This window comes from Hydractinia symbiolongicarpus, chromosome 4 (genome assembly GCF_029227915.1).
Source record: "Hydractinia symbiolongicarpus strain clone_291-10 chromosome 4, HSymV2.1, whole genome shotgun sequence".
NCBI classification, from domain to species: Eukaryota; Metazoa; Cnidaria; class Hydrozoa; order Anthoathecata; family Hydractiniidae; genus Hydractinia; species Hydractinia symbiolongicarpus.
In genome coordinates, this window is record NC_079878.1 from 24,473,319 (window position 1) to 24,498,034 (window position 24,716).

A 24,716-nucleotide genomic window follows, 5' to 3' on the forward strand; every position below is an offset into this window, starting at 1 on the left:
ACTGAAGTGTTCCACTCTTTTTATTTTCTTCTTAAAACTTAACCAAGCTTACATTAATTATTAAAAACCTCTTTGATGTCAAAATCCTTTATAAAATCGTTCAAACTTTGGCACAACGTTAAAGTAGGTTTATGGTACGCTCCACTTCTTTGTTGCATCCAAGGTCTAATCCATTTGCGTTTATTTTCCTTTTTTTTTCTTGCCTTTTGTATATTCCGCATGGTCCTGTTTTGCCATTTTTATGTTTCATAAATAGTTCTGTGTTTCCCTTATGTAAACTGTTGCAACGGAAAAAAAACAATGTTTTCGTTTTGTTTTGATAGAAATGTTGCATTTGCACAGATGTGGCGACACAATAAAAATTTAGGGCGAAAGTAAATTTGTTACCATCGCCTAAAAAAATTGTCTCGTGTCGCCGTGGCTTAAATTTATTTCCTAAGTTGATTTCTTGCACCACGTTAAGTATGAATATTGAAAGCGCATTCCAGTAAAAAAAGATACAATATAGAGGAATGAGGAATAAAACAAATAATGTTACGAAATCTATTCTACGCAAATTACTTGTGGTTGACTTCAAAGTGGCAACAAGTTGCACTCGAGAAATTTTAATGTGTCTTTATCTTGATTAAAGGCTGTTCAGTAATCGGTTTTGTGCCAAAAATGTGACATTAAATTTGTCAAAGGATATGCTATCATACATGCTGAAATTCTACCAGGGCTTTCAATTGTTCCATGAATGACGATTATTTCTTTCTATAAATGCTTTTGGTATGCTAGCCTTAATTCCAAGATAGTGTTTATAGTATCAAACACACTTCTACGTTTTTGCAATATAGTATTAAATCAATTTTAGTCAGAAAATTGTTTTTAATATGCGCATCTAATCTTAAGGAATAAAAAATATTACTTAAGACAATGGCACATTATTTAATATTGACTTTTACCGCTATATATTTACTCTTTGCTTGCTTAACATTAAACTCCTATTATTTACGAGGCGCCAATATGTTCATTAAAAAGTAATGCCAACCATTATATTACAACACTTCTAAACCTTTTTTATAGCAAGATGGATTAGAATGAACCTTACTGCAAACTCAAAAACAGGTAAAGTTGATACTAACTAATTTCTAAGAACATGCAAATAAGTTTGATAAAGAAGTAAAATTCTTGTTTAAAGAGTCATCATAAATTTGAATTGACTTTTATTGAAGGATAGATGTTAAAAAGGACTTAATTTTTAAGAAAAATAGTTGTTTTGTAATCCTCGACAGTATATTAGGAAAAAACAACGAAATAGGTAAAATGTTAGGACAACTTTTAATAACTTGTTTTGTTTTTAGATATCAAATCGACAACAAGACCTTTGCCACCAACCTCTTTTCCCAGTAAAATGATTCATTGCTTTTTTGATTGCATGTATTGCTAAAGATGTATAATAATTAATGCACAAAATTTAAAGATATAGGTGGATGGAAAAATATAAAGGAAGGCCTAAAATGACAAATATTTATGTTATCAATCTTACATCGTTTTGAACTTTACTGACTTTTCCCAGAACTAGCTTTCTTCTTGCCAGTCATCTTTCCCTGATTGAAACTAAAATTTCTAATTACGTTTCAGGAACATGTGGTAAATCGACAATTCTACTCGGCCGTGTTGTAGGTGGTCAAAATGCCAAACCTGGTGCCTGGCCATGGAATGCGATGATCAGATATAATGGAATGTTTTTATGTGGTGGTGTTTTAATATATCCTAACTGGGTTGTTACTGCTGGACATTGTACAGATGGTTATGGAAGAGACGGATTTCAAGTAGTACTAGGTATGCTCAACGTTTTAACAATTTAAGGTGAAGAAACTAGAGTGGTGAAGTAGTATGCTGTAGAAGTAAACTCGAGCCAATTTCTGCATTTACTGAGGTAGTGCTGTCTACACGTCCCTTAAACATATTCTATGTTACAGGAGACCACAACCGCGTAACATACGAAAATAGTGAACAAACATTTAAAGTGACGAAGATGATTCGCCATCGTAGATACGACCAGCCAACTATCTTTAACAACGACATTGCTATAATGAAGTTGGAGAAACCAGCAATGTTTACTCCGAATGTTCAACCGGTGTGTTTGCCTCGGCAGAACGAAGTTGTTAGTGTTGGAAAGCTGTGCTACATTGCAGGTGAGAGGAAGATACGGATATTTGCTACAAATACTACCAGTAGTATGTGGGCTAACATTAAATTGAAGGCATGGGATAAATTTAAAAATCAAAGTGTAAGGGTGTAAGGGTGTTTATATTATGTGTAATAACATTTATAGAAAACATGCTGTTTGTGAAATTACGAGACTCTAATCTACTTCCCTTTACATAAATATGGCAGTGAAAAAGACAAAGCAAGCGATATTTCATCAATTATGCTAGCAGAGTTTATATAATTAATAATATAATTTTTTTTTCTTTTTAGGTTGGGGCAGAACTTTGCGTGCTGCTCAAACTTCACACATATTGCAACAAGCTCCCTTACAAATCATCAGTTTCTCTGATTGCTGGAGAAAAAATATGAAAATTGCACCAATCACAGATGAAATGATATGCGCCGCAAATATAAAACCATCGCTTACAATCCATTCCGGTTGCCATGGTGATTCAGGCGGTCCACTAGTGTGTAGATACACGGATGGTGCGTGGGAGTTACAAGGGATCGTAAGTTGGGGTTCTGCATCCTGTAACACTACCGATGCCTACACGGTATTTGCACGCGTTTCTAAGTTCCGTTATTGGATCGACAATATTATTAACCAAGATCAAGTAAAAAAAGTCATTATTTAAGAACTGCTATAATAGCGCGATAGTATGAAGGATTATCTAAATATGTTATTTTTGTTAAAAATTAAATCAGTAGAGATTGTAATTATAAATACTGATACAATATAAACTATTTTTCCATCTATACCTAGAAATATTACCCAAGATTTAAAGTATAGAGCGAGTTTGCGAGGACGATGACCGAGGGTAATATTTTTTGAAAGAGATAGATAAAACAGTTTATATTGTATTTATTAACTAAGATTTATTTTTTAAAGTAAAAAGAAAAAAAAAATTGAATGTTTAAATAGTAACCCCCTGATTTGCGTTATTTTTAACTTAGTAAATTTTAGCGTAACGCCACGCCTTAGGGAGCAATGCATAATCCACTTGTTTTGATGCAGAGAAACTAAATAGTTGAATAGGTGTTCATAATTATTCTCTACAATAATACGAAGAGTGTGTCTGTGTCTGTGTGTCTGTAACAGGCAAAATGGATTATATTTTTTATAATTTTCTTCAACAGCGTCTATGATATATCTTCTATAAAAATGTTCTGTATTTTATAAACGTTTTGTTTACAATTGTAATTGTCTAGAACAAATCATGTGATAAAACAAAATGATTTCATTAGTTAGGGATATCATTGCATGCTAATATAAATTTACCGTGACAAGTGCTTTGTTGGAAATCATTGTACAGATAAGTCACAGGCAATTAACGTTGTTATTGTTGTTGTCTATTTTGTTCAAAAGTTTCAATTCATTGTTTGTACTTTGTGATATAAAACATAAATACTTTAAATATTCTGGAGGTTTTCACTTAAAACGTTTTTTCGGCTTTCTTAAATTTGCTAACAAAGTTTTTGTAATAAGAATCAAAACAAATTTTAAAAAGACAATTAGTGGATTATTGCATTCGATTTATAAAAGCCACAAGCTCATTCATACCTTTCCCTATACGGGAAAGGTATGAATGAGCTCATTTTATTTATTGTAAAAAACGTATTAATACCAATTCTTAAGAACCGTGCACATTAAGTGATCATCTTTACCGTCAATTAACAATACGTGAAAAATTCATGACAAATATGCACGTTGCAACCATGATTTTAACCTGGTTTTTTTGTTTGTTTGTTTGTGCTGCGATTGTACCTTATCACCCTTTCATAATAACGTAAAGGGAAGTTCACCAAAGCAGAACAGTATATGTTTTTTATGCTTGAACGAATCAGTCATAGCTCAAAGTAGGTTTGGGTATGAACGCAATGAAACTTTCAGTGCTTACACGGTATGTGCATGTCTGTCGCTTCCGGGTAGAAAATTTTATTAATAGAGTTTTTTGATTAAAGAGACGATGATTATAAGCAAGATGTATTCTTATATCTTTTGCTTGTGGTATATTGCTTGTTTCGTTAACTTTGGTCTGTCTTTTCCTGCTAAAGTAAAACGTAAGTTCTTAGTTGTGTTGAAATCTTTCAAGTATATAAAGACTGTGACTGCAATAAAAAGAAATACAATGAACTCATATGCAAAGAAGGTTAAATGACAAAGCCAGCATATCGACATTGAAAACAAGACATGAAAACCGATCTTTTATGACATTCTATATTAAGAAATGTGTTGGATAAAAAAATGTCGTTATAATTTTTACCATTATCTCAATAGACACTTCCCAAATTTGTTTCTTTGATGTGCCATAGCTTTTAAATATATTTTACAGAAAATGGATAAAAGTTAAAATAAAGATAGTTAATTATGCTGCTTTTAATATCAGTTTAAAAGTGGGTTTATAGCAGAAATCAAAAATTAAAAAGCGTTTTTTTGCAACAATGCTACAAAAATACCATTGCGTCAAACTCAAGTGTGTTAGAAATTAACAACGCAAGGTAAGATAAAAAATTATAATTTACTTAACAGATAAAAGAACCTGTAAAAACTAAGGAAAATGGAACCCTCATTTCTTATGTTTACTCACGTGCTTTATTACCATGTTCTTTTCCAAGACATTAAATCGAATCACTTCCGAAATAAATAATTAACGAGGTTTTTTAACGTTGCAATTATTTCAAGCTACAGTATTCTCTCCAATTGACGGACACTCTAAAAGGCGGACACCTCTGATTAGCGTACACTTGGGTCGTACACCGGCCGTTTTCTGGTCGAAGCCTCATAACAAACTTTCTAATTAGCAGACACTCAATTAGCGGACTCTCTGATTAGGGGACAAATTTTTTTGCACGAAATAGCAACTATAGGCTTTTTCTCCTCTTCAATTAGCGGACAGTCCAAGAAATTAGGGAACAGCATACTAAAATAATGAAAAATTGAATTATTTTAAAAGATTTATTTTAAACACTATGAAACTTTACAAGAAATGTCGGCTTTTACAGTCTCAATTTTCTTCGCAAACCAGCCAATAAACTTTTGTTGTCCATAATACTTATCTATAACTGGTATTTCCAGACCATATCCACCTCCACGATTAACCCTCTTTTCACAAACCTCAGCTGTAATCGAAGTTTTCGGGACTTTCAAGAGCATGAAACATATTTTTAATATGTTTTGTGGCATGTGTCTAACAATGCTTTCGTTTTGTAAAGACTCAGTTTTTATTATTGTTATTGCATTTCCGTTCCGTCCACTTCGTTAGATGGCTCATGCCTGCAACGATTTCAATATAAAAGAAAGAACTTCTTTATCCTCACTTAAAGACAGACTTGAAATTATTCGAGTCAGGAACTTAAAACAACAATCTTTTAAATTTTTTTTTCTCCAAGTAAAATTTTTTTAAAAAACCTTTTCGTTCATTTAGTTGATATTATGATGTTGATATTTCTGGTTGTTTTTAAAAAAAGTTATATTACGTTCAATTTAGTTCTTTTCTTTTCCGTGTCTAAGTCCAGCACGGTAACCGCTATTTTAAGTTACACATTTCGTATACAAAATCGTATTTTCTTCAAATTTTGAGCTTATATTGCAAAACTTTCCAAAACGCGGACACCTCTTATTAGCAGACATTTTGTTTAAGCAGCAACGGTGTCCGCTAATTAGAGAGAATACTGTATTCACAGCTTTAAGAGCGCCAAAGTAAACACATTTACACCTAAAGATTTCTACTTCATATTATTGCGTACATTTCAATACAGAAAGCAAACACGATGCACAATTCTCAGGAAAGAAAATAATCTGATTGGTTGACTAATTTTCCACCTGTTCTTGCAACACAGAAATCAAAAGTTAAAGGGGCTGCAAACCGGTTAAAATGCTCACATTCAGAATATCCCGTGCACATATTAAAAATCCGGCAAACGGGTTTTGCGCAATGAACAGACCAACGCACTTTGCTCGCTTGTTCAATATTTTTTTCGAAAAGCATATTACAAAGAAATATTTCAACGAGACTTATTCTAGATGAAAACATGATTAAGGCTGGAGAAGATAAAAATTCTAGATATATCTATTTGTTCTAGTCTGTAAATTACATACATGCCGGAAAAATAGCCATTTTTGTTTTTCGCCGCCATTAGCACAACTTTCGTGTAAGTCACTAAAGTCGAAAACCAACAGCCATTCCGTAGCCCCTTTAAACTCGACTTTTTTTTTCCAGGAACGGTGCGGAGAGAAAATTTTCCACTCACGTGATGTAAACATTTAAAGTACATGCATTTTCTTCCCGTCCGAAAAGTATTCACAACAAAGACGTTACAGCTGTGTAACAACTTTTGTTGTTTTGTTTAGCAATAACATTGACGTTAAAAACATATGGTCTGTCCCACTCCAGAAAAAAAAGTTTCTTCCAATTGAGCGCATTCAACTCTTAATTATTTTAACGTCACGCATAGTTCTAGTTCGAAAGTTTTTAGCCAATTGAATCCTGAGACACAACCACATCGGGGAGTTTTGTTATTTTGAACGTGTTATACGCTTAAAATAAAAACTTATGAATATTAATTTATAAAGGAAACAAGTGACTTTCTTTTTCCAATCTTTAAAAACCAAGGAACATGTGATGATCTTTATTCCTATTTTCAATTAAAATTATGATATTTTTTAAATGATAACTGACAATTGAAATCGCACGAAACATTTTCAATAACAAAGTATACATTAAACGAGAGGCGAACTGCGCACAGCACGGCTACGGAATAAATGTTCATGATGACTGTGTCGATTTTAAAGACCAGACCGACTGGCTCTAGAATAAATCAATTTACATGTTTCAGCCATCAAAACGTTCTAAAAAAAGAGCAAGAATGTTTTGTATTAAAAATATTTGTAGGGTTTTAAATGAGTGATTTTTTTTCATATAAAAACAGTACATTATATATAAAACAGTCTGTTAATAAAGAACAGTTTTGTTAACATCCTTGTGTGTGCAGAATTTTTTATAATTCATTATTTTTACGCATTTGCCAAACGGGTGGCTAAAGTAAAAAACAATGGAATATATTTCTCCTTATTGTGATGGTCACGGGTCAATACGCATAAGATAACGCATCAAAAAAGTTAAAGATCAAAATAGCAAAAAATGTTGAACAACATGTGAAGAACATTTTTATTATTTTATTCTACTGAACGTACTAAACAAATTGATATTTACTTGTGAGTAAATTTACTATGAATGTACTATATAATATATGAGTAGATATTTACTTGTGAGTAAATATAAAGAAAGTAAAGATTCTTAAATAAAAATGAAGCCATATTGCGAGTTCGATTTGTTGTTGAAATGTTGTTGTTCAAATTTGGCGCCATCTTATCATAATAAACTTCATCGTTCGAAGTTTGTAATATTTTGTGGAAAAAGGACTCAAAGCAGGAAAAAAATATTATTGTTTGGTCATGTAAAATGCTGTTATTATTATAGTACGTAAAATATTCTTGGTTATTTTAAGTGAAAGATATTATTTTTGATGCTTACTGGTAGGTACATCCAAAATCTACTTATTTTCATCCTGTACAGCTATGAAGATTTTGTAAAAATGTTGTTAGGAAGACATACAGATTTAGTTATGAAATATAGTTATTTATTCCCTATTATAGTAGTTACCTTGTAGATTTTAGGATTTAGAAATCTACATTTTTTTTTCTCTAGCTTATAATTTATTTTCTGGCTGCCACAAAATAGTTATTTGTTTTTCTCTCCTTTAAAAACTAAAATTTTCGGCGGAAAATGTTTCAGCGGTAAAACTTCAACGAAAAAACTTTCGGACATTATTTTTTTTCAGCGGAAAATATTTGTACAAAGTTTTTGAAGTCAAAAACTACGAGTCTTTTCAACAGCCAAGTATTAAAAGTAATGATTACGGGAAATGACACAAAAGAAGACTAAAAGCATTTATGGTGTACATATATTCAATCAAGATCTACAAAGCGGTCTTCAGGATTTAGCATTAAACTTTAAGGATAGAGCCTCAGTCATATGTGAAAATAACAAAAATAACGAGTTCAAAAACTGCATTTTTATTGATTTTCTGATCACACTATATATAATTTCTATGCACTGGTCTTTTTTTTTAAAAACTTAAAAATATTTTCGGACAAAAAACTTTAAGTAGAAATTTCGGACGGACAAATTTTCAGACAAAAAAATATCCGAAAGTTTTTCGTTCCTAATGTATGTTGTTATGCTAATGTTTGTGCAAATCCTGGTAGGTAAAATTTATGAAAAAACTCCTGAAAATACTAAATGTTAGTTGTTGCTGAGAAATATACAATTAATAATTGAGTTTTGGGCAAAGTGAAAAACGAACAGGAGTCCCTCGGCTTGAAGGTCTACGTCAATAGCCTAAAAGATTCTGAAATTTAAAGTATAGACCTTGAAAACAAAGAATTATGGGATAATAAAATCACTTAGTATCCAAATTCTTAATTGAATTTCCGCGCCCGAAGGCGTAGGAAATTCTTTAAAACCGTCGTTTTTTTCTTTTGGAGCATTTTTTGAGAAAAAATCGACCCTGGGATTACACGTTCCTCCGTCACAGATGTAAACTTTGTACCCAAGCTCCCTAACTACTGGGAACTCATCTAAATGACGTTTCAGGACAAAATTAGTATTTGTTTTCGACAAAATTTGGCACAGTTAACAAAAAAAGTATGCTGAACATAATGATGACATAATAATTTTGATTTTTCGCCACCTTAAATGTCATTTTAGGACAAAATTGGTCCAAAAATTAAAACTACTTCATTTTCAACAAAAATTGGCAAAGTTAACAAAAAAAGTATGCTGAACATAATGGTGACATCGAAATTTTGATTTTTGTAACCTAAATGCCATTTTAGGCCAAAATTGATCCAAAAATTAAAACCACTTCATTTTTGGCTAAATCTGACACAGTTAACAAATAAAGTATGCTGAATATGATGGTGACATAATAATTTTGATTTTTTGCCACCTTAAATGTCATTTTAGGACAAAATTGGTCCAAAAATTAAAACTACTTCATTTTCAACAAAAATTGGCAAAGTTAACAAAAAAAGTATGCTGAACATAATGGTGACATCGAAATTTTGATTTTTGTCACCTAAATGCCATTTTAGGCCAAAATTGATCCAAAAATTAAAACCACTTCATTTTTGGCTAAATCTGGCACAGTTAACAAATAAAGTATGCTGAATATGATGGTGACATCAAAATTTTGGTTTTTTGCCACCTTAAATATCATTTTGGGCCAAGATTTAACCAAAAATTAAAACTGCTTTATTTTCGACAAAGTTTGGCACAGTTAATAAAAAAAGTATGCTGAAAATGATGGTCACAGCAAAATTTTGATTTTTTGTCAACTAAATGCCGTTTAAGACCATAAACGTTTCAATCGTAAGACTTTCAACCATGAATGATAGGTTGTATTTTTTTTTAGCAATTTATTTTAAAATGTGAGTTTATTATGACACGTTTCGTTTTGTTTGCGTTTGTTGTAAGATATAATGTCACTTGTGTGCTTTATCTTCAGAGGTTCATGCACCAAACCTCCTCGAATGTTTGGCACAATAACACAACGAATTAGCAGGTTTTCATCAAATATTTTGGTAGCGAATGGAAATTCTTAGAGCCCCCAGGGCTTCTTGTTGTTATTGTAACTAACCTGTACTGTTAAAGTACAACTAAAAAAATAAAAAAATATTTTTAAAACTGATCAGCGATTCAAATATAATAACTTCTAGAAAAGCTCAATTTGAATGAATGAAGTAGTTTATTGTTAATTAATTCAGTAATAAATACATATCAGAATTTGAATATTTCAGTTTCTAGGCCTTCAAAATTTAATCTCTTGTTGAATATTTTTTAAAAGTGCCCGTGGTGCATGGTTTGATAACAGCAGGTCTGAAAAAGAAAGTATGTTTTAAAAATGAGAAACAAGAATCCAACTTTCAGGCAAATTCTTTGCTATGTCAGAGGGGTATTAGGGGTATTGGGGGTATTGGTGTGTTTTACGCCATTGCTGCAGAAGCTTCGCTACTAAAACAAGTTTCACGTACACTAATCCGCCAAGTTGTTCTCCTCAACAACGTCACACAAGGGAAAATATTAAGCCGTATCGTTTAGTTTTATTTAAGTCTTAGTAATACATCTTCTATTAAAACATTTTGAATCATCGACAACCTTACTCTATTTTCATCTCAACAGTATTCTCATTTATGTACATCAAGACTTGTTTCCATTCGACTGCACTGTCAGCCATAGCGTAAAAAACTTACGAGTTTTTTTGTTATCCACGGGGAAACAAGGCAATATTTTCAGGCGATAGTAACAAATTTGTGTTAATTACTATTATCTAAAATGTTAACTTCTGTCGCCACAGAAGCTTTTTGCTCCTCACAACACTTTTTTCGTAATTGCGACATTATTTTTGTTGCCAGAACTAAGATACACAATCAAATCGATTTGAGTGTGTCTTGTTTCCGGCAACGAAAAAATGTTGTATGTAACAAAAAAGCGTTACCGGCAACAAAAAAGGTTACGCGTACGAATATTCTTTGTCTCGCTACTTGCCGCAACAATTCTGACGCAACGCTTTCACGCGCCGCCAATCACATTGCAGCAATTTGCTAAATGTTTTTTTCCTGAATGATTAAAAGTCAAAAAACAAAAATGGCGGAGGAAGGACAAGACATGTAAAATTTTATGGTATGCGCGACTTCTTCGTTGCATCCAACGTCTAACGCTTTTGCGTTCCATTTTCCTATTTTTTCTTGCCTTTTTTATATTTCACATCTACATCTTTAAGAAGAAGTGAAATAGCTGCCAATGATATTTGTCTTTCTTAATTATATACAAGAACATACAAAAATGCACAATAAAAATACACGAAGCTTTTCGTAAGTAAAAATCTTAAATCGTGAGGTAAGTAACACTGCTATACAAAAGAACCACTATATATATTATAAAGTTTTGCTGAATTCTCAAAGGATTGTAAATAATGAGAGGAGCAGAATAATAAATAAAAATACATTAACGTCGTAATAAGAAAAAATATTTTTACGTCACGTCGTTATAAAAAATTAATACTGTTTTATATTCAACTTGTTCGTTAAGAACAGACCTTACGACTTTATATAGAATGCCTACAAAATTTTCTCCTTAAACAGTTTTTTGGCGCGCACCCTAAAATTTTGGACTTTAAAGACATTTTGTTATGTGTATCGTGTTTGCGCATTCCGTACTGTCTCACTGTTGTAGTTTACACCGCATGAACAGGGACCTTCGTAGGTAACGCAAGCTAAGTGTTTTATTTCATCTTTCAACGGAAAAAGAGACTGGATTTTTTTTAGTGTTCCAAAGCACAACAAAAATGAAATTCTCATTTGTCCAACGATTTAAGTTATTAATAGACTTTTTTACGTCTTCTTCATTTCGTTGGCAGTAAGGTAAGGTGAAATAATCTTTTTCTTTTAAGTTATTAAAAACTTTTCCTTATCTTTGTTGAAATCTCTTATCACACTTAATGTATTTATTCTTTTTGAAAATAATCAGAAATTTTACAGGATCTGTGTATGTCTCTTAGAATCATGTTACGTTTGTAGCGTCTCGGTACAGCTGATGTCCAGTGTATAGGTAGTTTTTTCTTCTTTCTATGAACTTTCGTTTTGAAACCGTTTCCAATGTGAATGATTTCAGTGTCCAGAAAACGAGAAGGTCTATCTCCATTGTCAGCTTTATGTTTAAGTGATGATTATTAAAAGACTCAAAGAGAGTATCGGATACATCTTCTTTACGCTTCGCACAAGTGTCGTCTACATAGCGTTTGTAGAGAGCTGGTTTTACTGGATCAACCACTGGATTTGTCTTTCCATTTTTATGTTTTCAGAAATAGTTTTGCATTTCCCTCTTGCAAACTGTTGCCATGCTCATAAACAATGTTTTATTTACATAGATGTGGCAACACAATAAAATTTTCGGGCGAAAATTAGATATGTTACTATCGCTTAAAAAAATTGTCTCGTGTCCCCGTGGCTTTAATTTATTTTCTAAGTTGATTTCTTGTGTCACGTTAAATATGAATGGAGATTCTACTAAAAGCGCATTTCTGTAAATAAATATAGAATATAGGGAAATGAGGAATAAAACTTACAATGTTACGAAATCTTTTCTACGCAAATTACTTTTGGGTCACTTTAAAGTAGCAACAAGTCGCACTCGAGCACTTTTGATGTTTATTTATCTTGATAAAAGGCTGTTCAGCAATCGGTTGCAGAACATTGATTTTGTGCCAAAAATGTGACATATAAATTTGTCAAAGAACATGTAATATCATATATGCTGTAATTTTACCAGGGTTGTCAATTCTCCAGTGAATTACGATCACTTCTTTCTGGAAATGCTATTGACATGCTAGTATTAACTCAAGGACAGTGTATTATAGTATCAAATTCTTTTCTACGTTTTTAGAACATAATATTAAACTAATTTTAGTCGAAAAATTGTTTTTGATGTATCCAGCTTGTCTTAAGGATAAAACATATTACGTAAGACCATCGACAAAACTTTCCCTCGCTCTACTTTTACCATTTACTTGCATAACTTACAAAACTCCTATTATGCACGAGGTGCCAATATGTTCATTATAAGGTAATGCCAATAAATATATATTACAACACTTCTAAACCTTTTTTTTATAGCAAGATGGATTAGAACGAACCTCACCGAAAACTCAAAAACAGGTAAAGTTGATAGTAACTAAATGTTATGAACATGCGAACAAGTTTGGTGGAAAAAGTAAAAATATAAATGTACTCTTCAACTACTTATATTGGAAGATAGATTTTAGAGAAGACGAAAATCGTTGGTTTTGTGATTCTCAAACGCACGAAATAAGTATTAAAAAGTAAAAACTTTTAATAACTTGAAGAATAACACGCCATTTTTAAAGTAAAATACCCAGCATAGAAAGTAAAAAATCAAAAGATTAAAATATGGCTTTTCGTAAAGTTGAGTTGTACATAGAGACTAATGATGTAAATAGTTTTGACGAAAAGCTTCTCTTATATTTTAATCTTTTTATTTTTCACCGTCTATGCTTGGTATTTTACTTTTAATAACTTGTTTTGTTTTAGATGTTAAATCGACAAGAAGACCTTTCCCACCAACCTCTTTTCCCAGTAAGATGATTCATATCTTTTTTGATTGCATGCATTGCTAAAGTTGTATAATAATTAATACACAAAATTTAACGATATAGGTGGATGGAAAAATATAAAAAAGGCCTAAAATGACAAATATTGATGAACCTCACATCGTTTTGAACTTTACTGACTTTTCCCAGAACTAGCTTTCTTCTTTCCAGTCATCTTTCCCTGATTGAAACTAAAATTTCTAATTACGTTTCAGGAACATGTGGTAAATCGACAATTCAACTCGGCCGTGTTGTAGGTGGTCAAAATGCCAAACCTGGTGCCTGGCCATGGAATGCGTTGATCAGATATAATGGCATTTTTTTATGTGGTGGTGTTTTAATATCTCCTAACTGGGTTGTTACTGCTGCGCATTGTACAGATGGTTATGCAAGGGACGGATTCCAAGTAGTGCTAGGTATACTCAACGTTTTACCGATTTAATGTAAAGAAACGAAAGGGGTGCAGTAGGCACATGCTGTAGAAGTAAACTCAGATCAATTTCTTCATTTAATGGATAATGTTGTTCACATGTCCCTTTAACATTTTTTTATATTAGGAGACCACAATCGCAAAACTCACGATATTGGTGAACAAACATTTAAAGTGACGAAAAAGATTCGTCATCATAGATACGACCAGCCAACTATCTTCAACAACGACATCGCTATAATGAAATTGGACAAACCAGCAATGTTTACTCGGCATGTTCAACCGGTGTGTTTGCCTCGGCAGAACGAAGTTGTTGATGTTGGAAAGCTTTGCTTCGTTACAGGTGAGAGGAAGATGCAGATATTTGTTACAAATATTAACAGCATGGGGAAGGCTAACATTAAATCGAAGGCATGTGCTGAATGTAAAGTTTCAACGTGAATCCGTTATAGGTTTTGGCTGCCAAAAACTTAAACGTGTCCTTCTCCGCTGTAGCTAGGTCATATTGGTTTTGTTCAGTTGTTCTTGTTTATCTTCTTGACTGGTATCGAGCGAGTTTTAGGGAAACAGGGGCGTTGTTGTCGTTAATGAGTTTATAAACGAGTTTGACAGTCGATAGTTCAAAACGTTTTTTTAATTGGTATCCGTCTCAATCTCGTTACCACGTCCTCGACCAATAACAAAAGAAGCAGCAGCATTTTGGAGTTTCTGTAATCATACTATTAAATATTTTGGAGCGTTTTTAAAAACAATAGAACTGTAATCAATTATTGACATTATCATACATTCTGCTACGCTTCTTCTTACACTAAAAGGGGCAAGTTATTTCAGTTTTCTTTCTCTTCAGGCTGGGGAAGAACTTTGCGTGCTGCTCAAACTTCACACATATTGCAACAAGCTCCCTTAAGAATCCTCAGTTTCTCTGATTGCTGGAGAAAAAACATGAAAATTGCATCAATCACAGATGAAATGATATGCGCTGCAAATATAAAGCCATCGCTTACTAATCATTCCGCTTGCCATGGTGATTCAGGCGGTCCACTAGTGTGTAGATACACGGATGGTGCGTGGGAGTTACAAGGGATTGTAAGTTGGGGTTCTGCAACCTGTAACACAACCGATGCCTACACGGTATTTGCACGCGTTTCTAAGTTCCGTTCTTGGATCGATAATATTATTAAACAAGTGAAGACAGTCATTATTTAAGAGCTGCACACTTGTAATAAATTTAGACACTTTTCGGCAGTACTTCAGACGCAGTAATATAATTGTAATTTCCTGTCTGAGACTTATTGTGCAGTAACAACAATTAAGAACTTTCTCCGTTCTTACTATTAAAGGATTAGAGATAGTAGAAAATGTATTTCTTCGTATTATCATTTGTAGTTAAAATAAATTATCAAAAAATTGTACCATCATTCCGTTGATTGCTAATTAACAGTCTTAATGAGTGAGTAGAGATTAGCTATAAGTAGCTATGTCTCTTTCATATGCTACTCCTTTTTTTGTTAAGTTATAGCTGTATATCCTTTAAGCTGGGTTTATGTTGATTGATTAATCTTAACAGGTTGGATCCAGAATTTTTTTAAGTATAGGCTCAAATAAAAGAATAATTACTGAATGCACAACGTCGCAATAAGGAGTTGCATATCGCAAATTGGGCGCATTCTAAAACAACTGATGGTTTTTAAGCCGTTGTGAGCTTCTCAGCCGTACCAGGGAAGCCTTGGAAATCAACGCTTCTAAAGACCAACTGTGGAACAAAACATACAAATAAATATAGAAGCGCTGCAGTCTAAAGATTTTTACCATTAGAAATTGACATATACATCCAGAGTTTTTGTTTAAGTTAAAGTCTTATATCTTTCGATAAACTTAAAAAAATAACTTCGGACTTGGTATGATATGTTGTGAGACCGCTTTAATCAAATAGAGGCAAAAATATTTTTCACTATATTTGTTTTTTTTTCGGAAACGCTGATATATTGTTTTTGAGATCATATTAATATAAATAAAAACACGTTTTGAAGATATAAAAAACAATTTTAATGATCAAAAAAAGTCAGAGAGTCTGTGTACTAGGTTTGGTGTCAAATGCTTTATCCAAAGCCAGAAAAATAGATAGTATATTTTAAACATAAGCGCTGGAATATTTAAACGGAATTTATATTGGTAACATAGGCGTAACTGGCTGTCTTTCAAATTCCATGACACAAATGTTGTTATGTAAAATTGATAATTTAAATAATAACTTCTGAACATGGTCAGTGAACCATGTAGTCCAACATTTTTATTTAAAAGCTTCGCTAGATATTTAGGTGTTTAAAACTTACTACTGCTGATGATAGAAAAAGAAAATGTAGTTAAAGAAATGAGGAGCAAGAAGGATAAAGGAGTTCTTGAAAGAATCCCCACATTTCCTACAGAGAAAGCTGTTTGACCACTTTTAATATCGTATTCATAGAAAAAATAACAAATATATAACAAGAAAAACAATAACAGCCATTTAGCCAATGGTTACACTTTCTAAGACTAATTTCACAAAAACTAAAAGTGCAATAACTCTAGTAAAAGAGTGATATTGACTTAAAATTAGTTATTACTATACACCAGCCTAATGGAATTAGCAAATGATATTTTATGTCCAGATAGCCATGCGTTTTAAGTTTCGGAATTTTGGCAATAAAAGGGTGGTTAATAAGATGTTACGTACTTGTTACGACTTTTTTACCAAACCGTAACACGTATGTATAAACCATTTTCCGAAGTTTTGAAGAATGGTGGTGCTTAAGTCCCATTACATTAAAAATGTCAGCTGCAGAAAATAATAGTTGCTTGACTGGATATAATCTACAGCTAACTACCTATATTATTTTCTAGTTAGTTATAATAACTGAGCCATTTATCTGTTGTGTATTACCAGTCCTTTTGTCATAACATTAGAAATAATATCTAAGGTAAAAAATATGGACCGAGCATTCGAGGTCGATACACTGACTGAGGGTCAATTTCTCGAAGAAATAAAATAGTTTATATTGTATTTATTAACTGATATCTTTTTTGTTTGGGTTTGTAGAAACCAGGATTTTTTTAAAGTTTTACTTGTGAAAAAGTTGTAAAAACCAGGTTTTAATGAAGAAAGAAAACCTTTGAATTGAATTAATTTATTTCTTAAATTAATTGAATTACTCTAATTTTTTGCCATAAGTAAGAAAAATAAATTTAGTGATAAAAATGAATGCATTATTTTAATACGCCATTTTTAATAATAATTACCCCGTGACCTCAATCGCTGTTTTCGCTCAGGAGTTACAGAAAACAAATGGGACAGTTTACTGATGACTTTTTTTTGACCGCTCGCACATAATACACCAATCAAAACGCTTGATTGTTTGAAAAACCAATCCAAGACTTTCGCGGCCTGGGCATGCCGACGAAGAAACATGAGGACCGAAAAATGATGGACATTTTAGTTTTTAGAAGAAGGTCAGTTCAGTGCTGTTTGTAAGTCGTTTCACCTTTTTGTCCTCTATAAGCTTTTTATTTTCGTAATATTGGTTTTTTGTATGTTCTAAAATGTTAAGATAAATATATTGTCATGTAATCACGTACATATCTTAAACGCACCAGTTTTAGAATTTTTGACTAGGAACGAAGATTGAGGCTAGCTAGCTCGCTAGAACCTTACTATTCTGTATGGTATAACAGCTTCTTATCCTACCCACCATTTATTTTTGTGTTGAGACTGTAGCCATTTAGCTAGCTCCTATCTTTGGCTAGAAGTGAGAGTATAAAAATGCAGTTTGGCTACAACAATATTCTTAAACAATAAGTGTTATGCTATAAATGCAGTTAGCTAGGTGCTACATCTTTTATTATTTTTTCCGGAAAACTTTTTGTGCAAATAAAATGACTGACAGATTATTTTAGCTGAACTGGTAATGAGCTGTTCCCTGTGTTTTCATTAAAACTGAAGTTGCAATGAAGTTTTTTTGGAAAGGGGTATCACGCCTATGCGCCTGTTCAACTCTGTTTAACTATACTAAGCGGTTAGCCCAGTGTTAACAACAGACTGTTGTTTTACAACGTGGCTTACCTGTACTAAGGGGTCAACCCAATGTGACAATTCATTTTAACCCTATTCGGTCCGGGGTTTTTCGAACATACTAAGACCGGGGGGGGGGGGGCGGATTGTTCAAATTGAATCAAATTTGGCACACTTATAGTACGTCACAAAAGGAACAAAATAGCGGCAATAAATTTTTGATTGCGTCAGCATATTTCCTGTGACGTCATCAGAAGTCTAAAAATTGTTAAAAATGCCACTATCTGCTTAAAATATAATTACTTTTGTTCTAGAGCGAATTTTTACATTCTGTTTGAAGTTTCTGGAAGCTAAATAAATGTTATTTAACATATCTTCCGGTTTTTACATGGATCGGATAAAAAATTGCCAAAAATTGCCCAAAAATCCGTTTTTTTCCGATTTTTGGGTAAAATCCGACAAAATCGTGAAATCGGAATCGTCACGTGTACAAATTATTCAAAATAATTCTTCTTGATGAAACAAAGTTGTGTTGCAAGTTTTAAGTTCTATGGATAATCCTAACAGGAGTTATTATATTTTCCTCACTATAAGGATTTCATAGAGATTTTTAGGGGTAGTTTCGAGTAATGGCCAACATCAAAGCCTCTGAAAGGTATGGGACCTAAAAATTTAGCATGCAGGTGTCTAATAGATAAATGTTCAAACTCAGTAAGTATCATAGCCATATAACAAAGCAATCAGGAGTTATTAAAAAAAACCGTCAGGGGGGGGGGGGGGGCGGAATCCGCCCCCCCCCCCGGACCGAATAGGGTTAAAACTTTCTCGGTAATCACACTTGTACGGATGTGCAACAATTTTTACCTGGACTAACCGCTCAGCCCTGTTGTGTTTTTTTAAACAGAGTCTGTGACAAAGTTTTTTCCAAAGGCGTATTATTTCTATATGCCTGTGCAACACGGTTTAACTGTAGTAAGCGCTTAGCCCAGTGTCACGATAAATTTTTTAACTTTCACAAAAACTTATTCCGCAAAATAAAATAATATTGACTGATTGTTTTTGCTATGATGGGGTACCGACTGTTGTTTGTAAACTGTGTTTTTATTTCAGCTATCGTTGCGGGGAATATTTTTTTTTGAAAAATATGTTACAGTTGCAAGACTATAATGATGTATGCGCTTCACTTAATTTACGACATACTGTATACCTGTACTAAAGCGCTCCACCTGATCGTGTGGCACAGTTTACGGCTCTTATTAGGCGCTCCACAGAGTGTTCAACGTCAGGTCACACTTTGTCTTTGGCTTACCACGGCGTTTCGACACCGGGGTAAGCCAGTGGTATAAAGAGTATGGGCGGGGACGTGGATTATTCCACGGGCCATCGACTAGTAATATTAATAACGCAGTAGATGATAAATTATAAACATTCATTGCTTTCTTCTGGCGGAGTGATAAGACGTTGTGGATTTACTATAATTTCATTTTTGAGTCTGTATGTTACTATATATGTTGCCATTCTCTGGCGAAGTTGTTTGTTTAGACTTTTAGCAACCATTTTGGTTTTCCGTATAAACCGTTCAAAATAGCCATCAGTTAATAAAATATAATAATAACCGATTATCCCGTACCGTGCCAAAAATATCGTCCGACGTCTGAGTACCGACCGAGCTTTCGAGGTCGATGCAATGACGGAGAGGAGTCGGTTTTTTCTTGTATCAGAGTTGCAGTAATTTAACTATTTGAGGTAAAACATCAAACGTCAAATTCCTCATTGCAATTAAATGCAATTTTTATTTTTGCGATAAAACGATAACATTCACGTGTCTCCGATTAAAGTAATCATGAATTGATACGATATATAGCTACATATTTTTGCACCGCGGTCGCAGTTTCAGCAAATCGGAATTTAGACAATTCCGATTTTAGTTATAACACAAAAAATATGTACAGTGTTGTTTTGGCATGCCTAGCCCATCAGAATCTTTAATTATCTCATATGTTATTTAGACTTGTTATCAATAGTATAAGAAATTTCATTTTTTCTACTCTGCTAAATTTTCAAATGTGAACAGCCCATGTTAGCTTTACTGCTAATAACTAAAATTAAAGCAAATAATGGTCACACTTTATCAGGTAAAAAATAATCACAGAAAAGGATACATTAAAAGAAATTAAATTAGGACTTGCGGGGTGTGTTAACCCTATTTGTGCTTGGATGGGGGGAAGGGGGCTGTTTCAACTCTTACTCTTAAACTTCTTTTAATAACTTCTTATGTGTTTATAGTTACACCTTCCCAATTTGTGACATTTCCTAACTTTTATTTAGCTTTATTTTCCAAAATTGTTTTTTTGGAATTATGCCGAAATGTTGCCATATGTTGTGTAAAATTCTTAAAACTTTTTACTCAAAACAGTGACTTTTTATTTTATATTGTTATAATATTTTGTGTTTCTATTATTATTGTTACTAAATTCATCGAAATTATGTACCAATTATTGATTTCATTGTTCTTATTGTGTCATTGTTCTTATTGTATTGTCATAACGGCATCACCAGAAATGCTAACGTCATCAATTTTTTTTTACCAAATTTCTTATTAATACCTGGACAACACTTGTGGTGATTTTCAAGCCCAACGGACAACAAATGTAGAAATTACACAAGGGGGGGTTGAGGAGCCCATAAAAGGCCCAGCAGAAATAGGGTTAAGATATGAATCCCGTAATTTGGCATCCTGTTATTACGGGCTGTGGGTGACTGTCTGGTAAACTATATTTAACAGGATAATACTTTCAGGGTTCCCACTCTCTTTTAAAACAAAATTTGAGAAGATTTGAGCACTTTTGATGATATTTTTGTGATTTCTGAGGAGCTTTTGTTAACAAAATTAAGCAGATTTAAGGAGAAAAACTTAAACTTGTAAAAATGAAGGAAAACACATGGGGTCAGCCTATCTCTTCTTTCATAACTCGTATATACATTCTTTGAAATAAAGCTGTTCGTTTGTTAACCTTCTCACCTCCTTGGGTCTCTGCAGCACCCATTCATCACAACCTAGCCTTGCTTAGAATCCCTGACATAATAGAAATTCTTAATATCACTTTATCAAAAAAACATTTTCTCAAATGACATTCCTCAACCTCTTGCTGAAACTTTTGATGTCAATGATACCGTTATAAAAACAAGAAACAAATCTACCCGTATGCTAGATTGCAACACTACATCCTATAGTCTCAACTTGATCAAGTATTAAACAGTTTCATAATGGAATAATCTTCAAAAGACAACTAATCTATCTAGTTCGCTTTCTGTCCCATCTAAAATCTAAACTAACTTCATTTTTTTCTTTCCAGTTATGACCCTCCTTGTATTTTGTAATGTAATTCTTGATATGTAATTCATTAATTTTATGCATAATCCCTCTGTGATATTTCTTGTCCTATATTTGTAGTGTTATGATGTGACGTGATGTTTTTGTCTCTCATTGCTTTTTTTTTTAATTTTTTGCAGCATAAAAAACTTTGGCGGTACCATAAAACTTTTTACTTGATTCACTCCCGTATTTTTTCTGTTTATTTAATAATTTAAAGACACCATTATCTACTTGTCAAAGACAATACAGTTCCCTCCCTCTCTTCCTCCCCTCTTCCTCTGTCCCTCAATTCCTCCCTTTTTTTACCTTTGGGTGACCTCTACATTCTTATTAGCTTCTGCTACAGTATTGGTCTCCTGCCATGATAATCATAGTATGTAATTATCAAAACCTACCACTTGTAATTTTACATATTTTTTTACTGCCAAATAAATTGAATTGACACAGACTGGCATCTCGTTATTTTCTTACAAAACTTTGCTTCAAATGCAAACACAACAAAAAAAAGCAATGATTTGTGGTCATTCAAAATCAATAATATAAAAACTAGCGTAGAGCTATAGGAAATAACCAAATGGCAATGTTGAGGAGATTTAAGAAGAAAACAAAAATTTCAATAAAAACTTAGGACATTTGAGGAGAATTAATGAGACCTTTCGAATTTGAGGAGATTCAAGGAGTTTTGAGGAGGCGTGGGACTAATTAAGATAGTACATTTTAAGCACGGTGCTGGAACATTTGTGTGTACAGATTTGTGACATTAACATTTGTGCGTACTACCATTTATAATTTTTTTTTTTTTTGCTATGCCCTATTATCCTTTGCTAGTAATGAATATATTTTAGCTATATATGTATGTATAAAGCCTCAAAAATTATTAAGATTTTGAGAATTAGGAATTAGAGCAAGACAAATCTTTTACAAATGCAAATAACATCGTCACTGCAGAAACAAAAAATATGCAATGCTTAATTGCTTTTCACGTGTGCAAGTTATCTAATACGTTTAAATATTGATTGCTATGATTTAGTCTAGCAGGATGGACTTTTGTACTACTTACAAATACAGTTTCTTGTGACGACAAGCTTTGCGCTATGAAAAGTAAATTTGGGGACAAAACATTGCTTTTATGAAGAATCAGGTAGTATAACCCATATTGTGTTTTTCTATGATCTTTTATGGATCGTCTTTGTAGTATTCCAGTCTTGCATTAGCAACAAGAATCAAAATATTTGATCCAGCAAGTTATTTTGCTTTGTTGGATAACAATGGAAATTCTTAAAAGTTTAAAAAATGATGTATACGTGGACACTCGTTTCGGTAATTCAAAAAACGTCATAAGAAGGCTGTCAGTCTAAAGAACACTGTTAGATATTTCAATTTTCTCACAAACAAGCATGCATCGCTGCATAAGTTTGTGCAATTATAATTCATATAATTCTACTCAGAATGATTTTGTATTAGTTTCAAATTTAAGGCCATTCGGTCCGGGGTTTTCATAAACTCTTCGTAGATTGATTATATTCTCGTGCGCAGGTCCAATTTGAAATACACAAAAAACGTAAATAGTATCCCAGCAGAGTGGGTCACACAACATCGCCTTGTTCTGTGTGATTTTAAATTTTGTGAAAGTTCTGAAAAGCCTCGTAGAGTTGCTCCAAAAATTAATGTTTGAAAGCTGAAGGAGGAGCCTGTAAGAAACAGGCTATGTGAAAATTTTATCCAGTCGATTGAAGCAAAGGAGATTAAAGAAGACATCGAAAACACATAGAATGACCTGAAAGAGACATTGTTGGGTTCTTGTGCTTTTGCTTGTGCAAAAACAAATGGGCTTCCCCGCAGCGAAGGGATACTTGATGGTGGGATGACACTGTTAAAATTGCAATATGGAAAGCATGGAAGGTGGCTCAAAATAAGAATACTTAAGGGCAAAGAAGAGTGCAAAAGCTGCTGTGTATTTTGATCTTCACAGGAATACAAATTCGGTGAACTTAGGGGAACGGACCAGATAAATTTAGTCTTTAAACATGCTCGGAAAATGAAGTTTGACAACAGTGACAACGAAAAACAAAATGTCGCTCTCCGTAAAAACATTCTACGCGACGTTGCAATATCCTTTTCTCGACAAAAGGAAAAATTTAGTTTTCTTTTTGTTCTAGATATCCGTTTTCGTCATACGCAGAATTTTGTGACCTTCAGTTTTTGAAATCCGCTGTTTGCTTAAGACAACTGCTTATTGTGACAACATTGGATAACTTTATTACAAAAGACTCCACACGCAACTTTAAGTGACACTTTTGATAATCTTAAATGCATTATGATTTTAACCTTTCCTATTGCGCAGTTCGTCTTTTATATAAAAAAAAAGTTTTGCGTGTAGGGTAGCATATCTTCACCCGCGTTGCGCAAATTTGAATAATTTTTTTTAAAAGAGTCCAGTATATCTCAAATAATTTTCGGATCGTCCTGAAACTTTTCAAAAAGTATTTTCTTTATTTCGTGGCTGGTCACAACGAGTTGTCGTTGATCGGTGCGATTAAAGGGACTGTGATTATTCTACATGTTAGAAACTAGAACCAAAAAAGAATTATCAATGGTAGAAATTGGTAAAAAACGCCTTTTTTGTCAAGCGTATTCAAACAGGAAAACGGCCATTATGCATCTTTTGGAAAAAATCATATGGTACAATAATATTGAACCTTAGGTATTTTTTTCGGGATCTTTAAACCGCGTCAGCCTGTGTAAGTTTTTTGTACAACGCGATTTTCAGCAGCTAGCACGAGGCAAATAGGGTAACAAAACTTGAATAGCAGAGTAAACGTTTCCTTAAATAAACTTACCTTTGAATGGACCTCTTCACTCCTTTTAATCGTTAAAAAAGGGGTGAATGGTGTGCCAAATATATTACATAGCATAATGCACTTTCATTCTCACTTGCTCACGTGTGCTCATTCCCTGTATAACATTGTTTTTACATCTGTTTTGAATACACAAACATAGAGCATACATCTTCACTGGGGAAGTACTTACGCTTAAAATTTTGAAATGGGCGGATTTATTCGTTGACTATTTTTGTATTGAGTGTGGGAGATTCAGTGAAACTTGACGAAATGTTACAGGTCACAAGATTCTAAGTAAAATGTGTTAAGTGGGAGGTATGGCAAATTTTGCACGTAAAAAAGCAATTCTGACCACAGATTCCTCCCTCTACTGAAAAAAAACAAGTTCAAAAGTAGTAAAGCTCTCAAACTACTTTTCAACTTTGCTTAGACTCTTCTTCTTGAATAAAAGACAAGTAAAAATCTAAAAAATTTGGCTCTGATTTTCAAAAGGTACTTTGTAAATTGCAAAGGTATGCAGCAACAATTACCTCGTTGAATTGTTTACAATTTGTTGCATTATGGGAATACCACAAACACACAATGCCTCCAATGTTAACT

General features: G+C 33.1%; 2 protein-coding genes across 2 annotated transcripts; both read left to right on the top strand.

Moving 5' to 3' along the window:
• The first annotated feature begins 1,047 nt into the window (after nt 1-1,047).
• LOC130641981 (chymotrypsin B-like) lies at nt 1,048-3,528 on the top strand. The gene is made up of 5 exons (XM_057449035.1): nt 1,048-1,107; nt 1,344-1,388; nt 1,624-1,824; nt 1,965-2,180; nt 2,467-3,528. The coding sequence occupies exons 1-5, from the start codon at nt 1,080-1,082 to the stop codon at nt 2,829-2,831; spliced, it is 855 nt and encodes a 284-aa protein (XP_057305018.1). The 5' UTR covers nt 1,048-1,079; the 3' UTR covers nt 2,832-3,528.
• Nucleotides 3,529-13,165: 9,637 nt separating this feature from the next.
• On the top strand, nt 13,166-15,456 carry LOC130641980 (chymotrypsin B-like). Its single transcript, XM_057449034.1, has 4 exons — nt 13,166-13,411; nt 13,641-13,841; nt 13,983-14,198; nt 14,703-15,456. The coding sequence occupies exons 1-4, from the start codon at nt 13,327-13,329 to the stop codon at nt 15,059-15,061; spliced, it is 861 nt and encodes a 286-aa protein (XP_057305017.1). The 5' UTR covers nt 13,166-13,326; the 3' UTR covers nt 15,062-15,456.
• The last annotated feature ends 9,260 nt before the right edge of the window (nt 15,457-24,716 follow it).

Bases quoted from the DNA above. Each gene is read 5' to 3' on its own strand.
- LOC130641981 (XM_057449035.1), top strand. From the start codon at position 1,080: ATGAACCTTACTGCAAACTCAAAAACAG. The intron at 1,108-1,343 runs GTAAAGTTGATA...TTTTGTTTTTAG, and splicing joins TACTGCAAACTCAAAAACAG to ATATCAAATCGACAACAAGA. The intron at 1,389-1,623 runs GTAAAATGATTC...ATTACGTTTCAG, and splicing joins GCCACCAACCTCTTTTCCCA to GAACATGTGGTAAATCGACA.
- LOC130641980 (XM_057449034.1), top strand. From the start codon at position 13,327: ATGCTTGGTATTTTACTTTTAATAACTTGTTTTGTTTTAGATGTTAAA. The intron at 13,842-13,982 runs GTATACTCAACG...TTTTTATATTAG, and splicing joins CGGATTCCAAGTAGTGCTAG to GAGACCACAATCGCAAAACT. The intron at 14,199-14,702 runs GTGAGAGGAAGA...CTTTCTCTTCAG, and splicing joins AAAGCTTTGCTTCGTTACAG to GCTGGGGAAGAACTTTGCGT.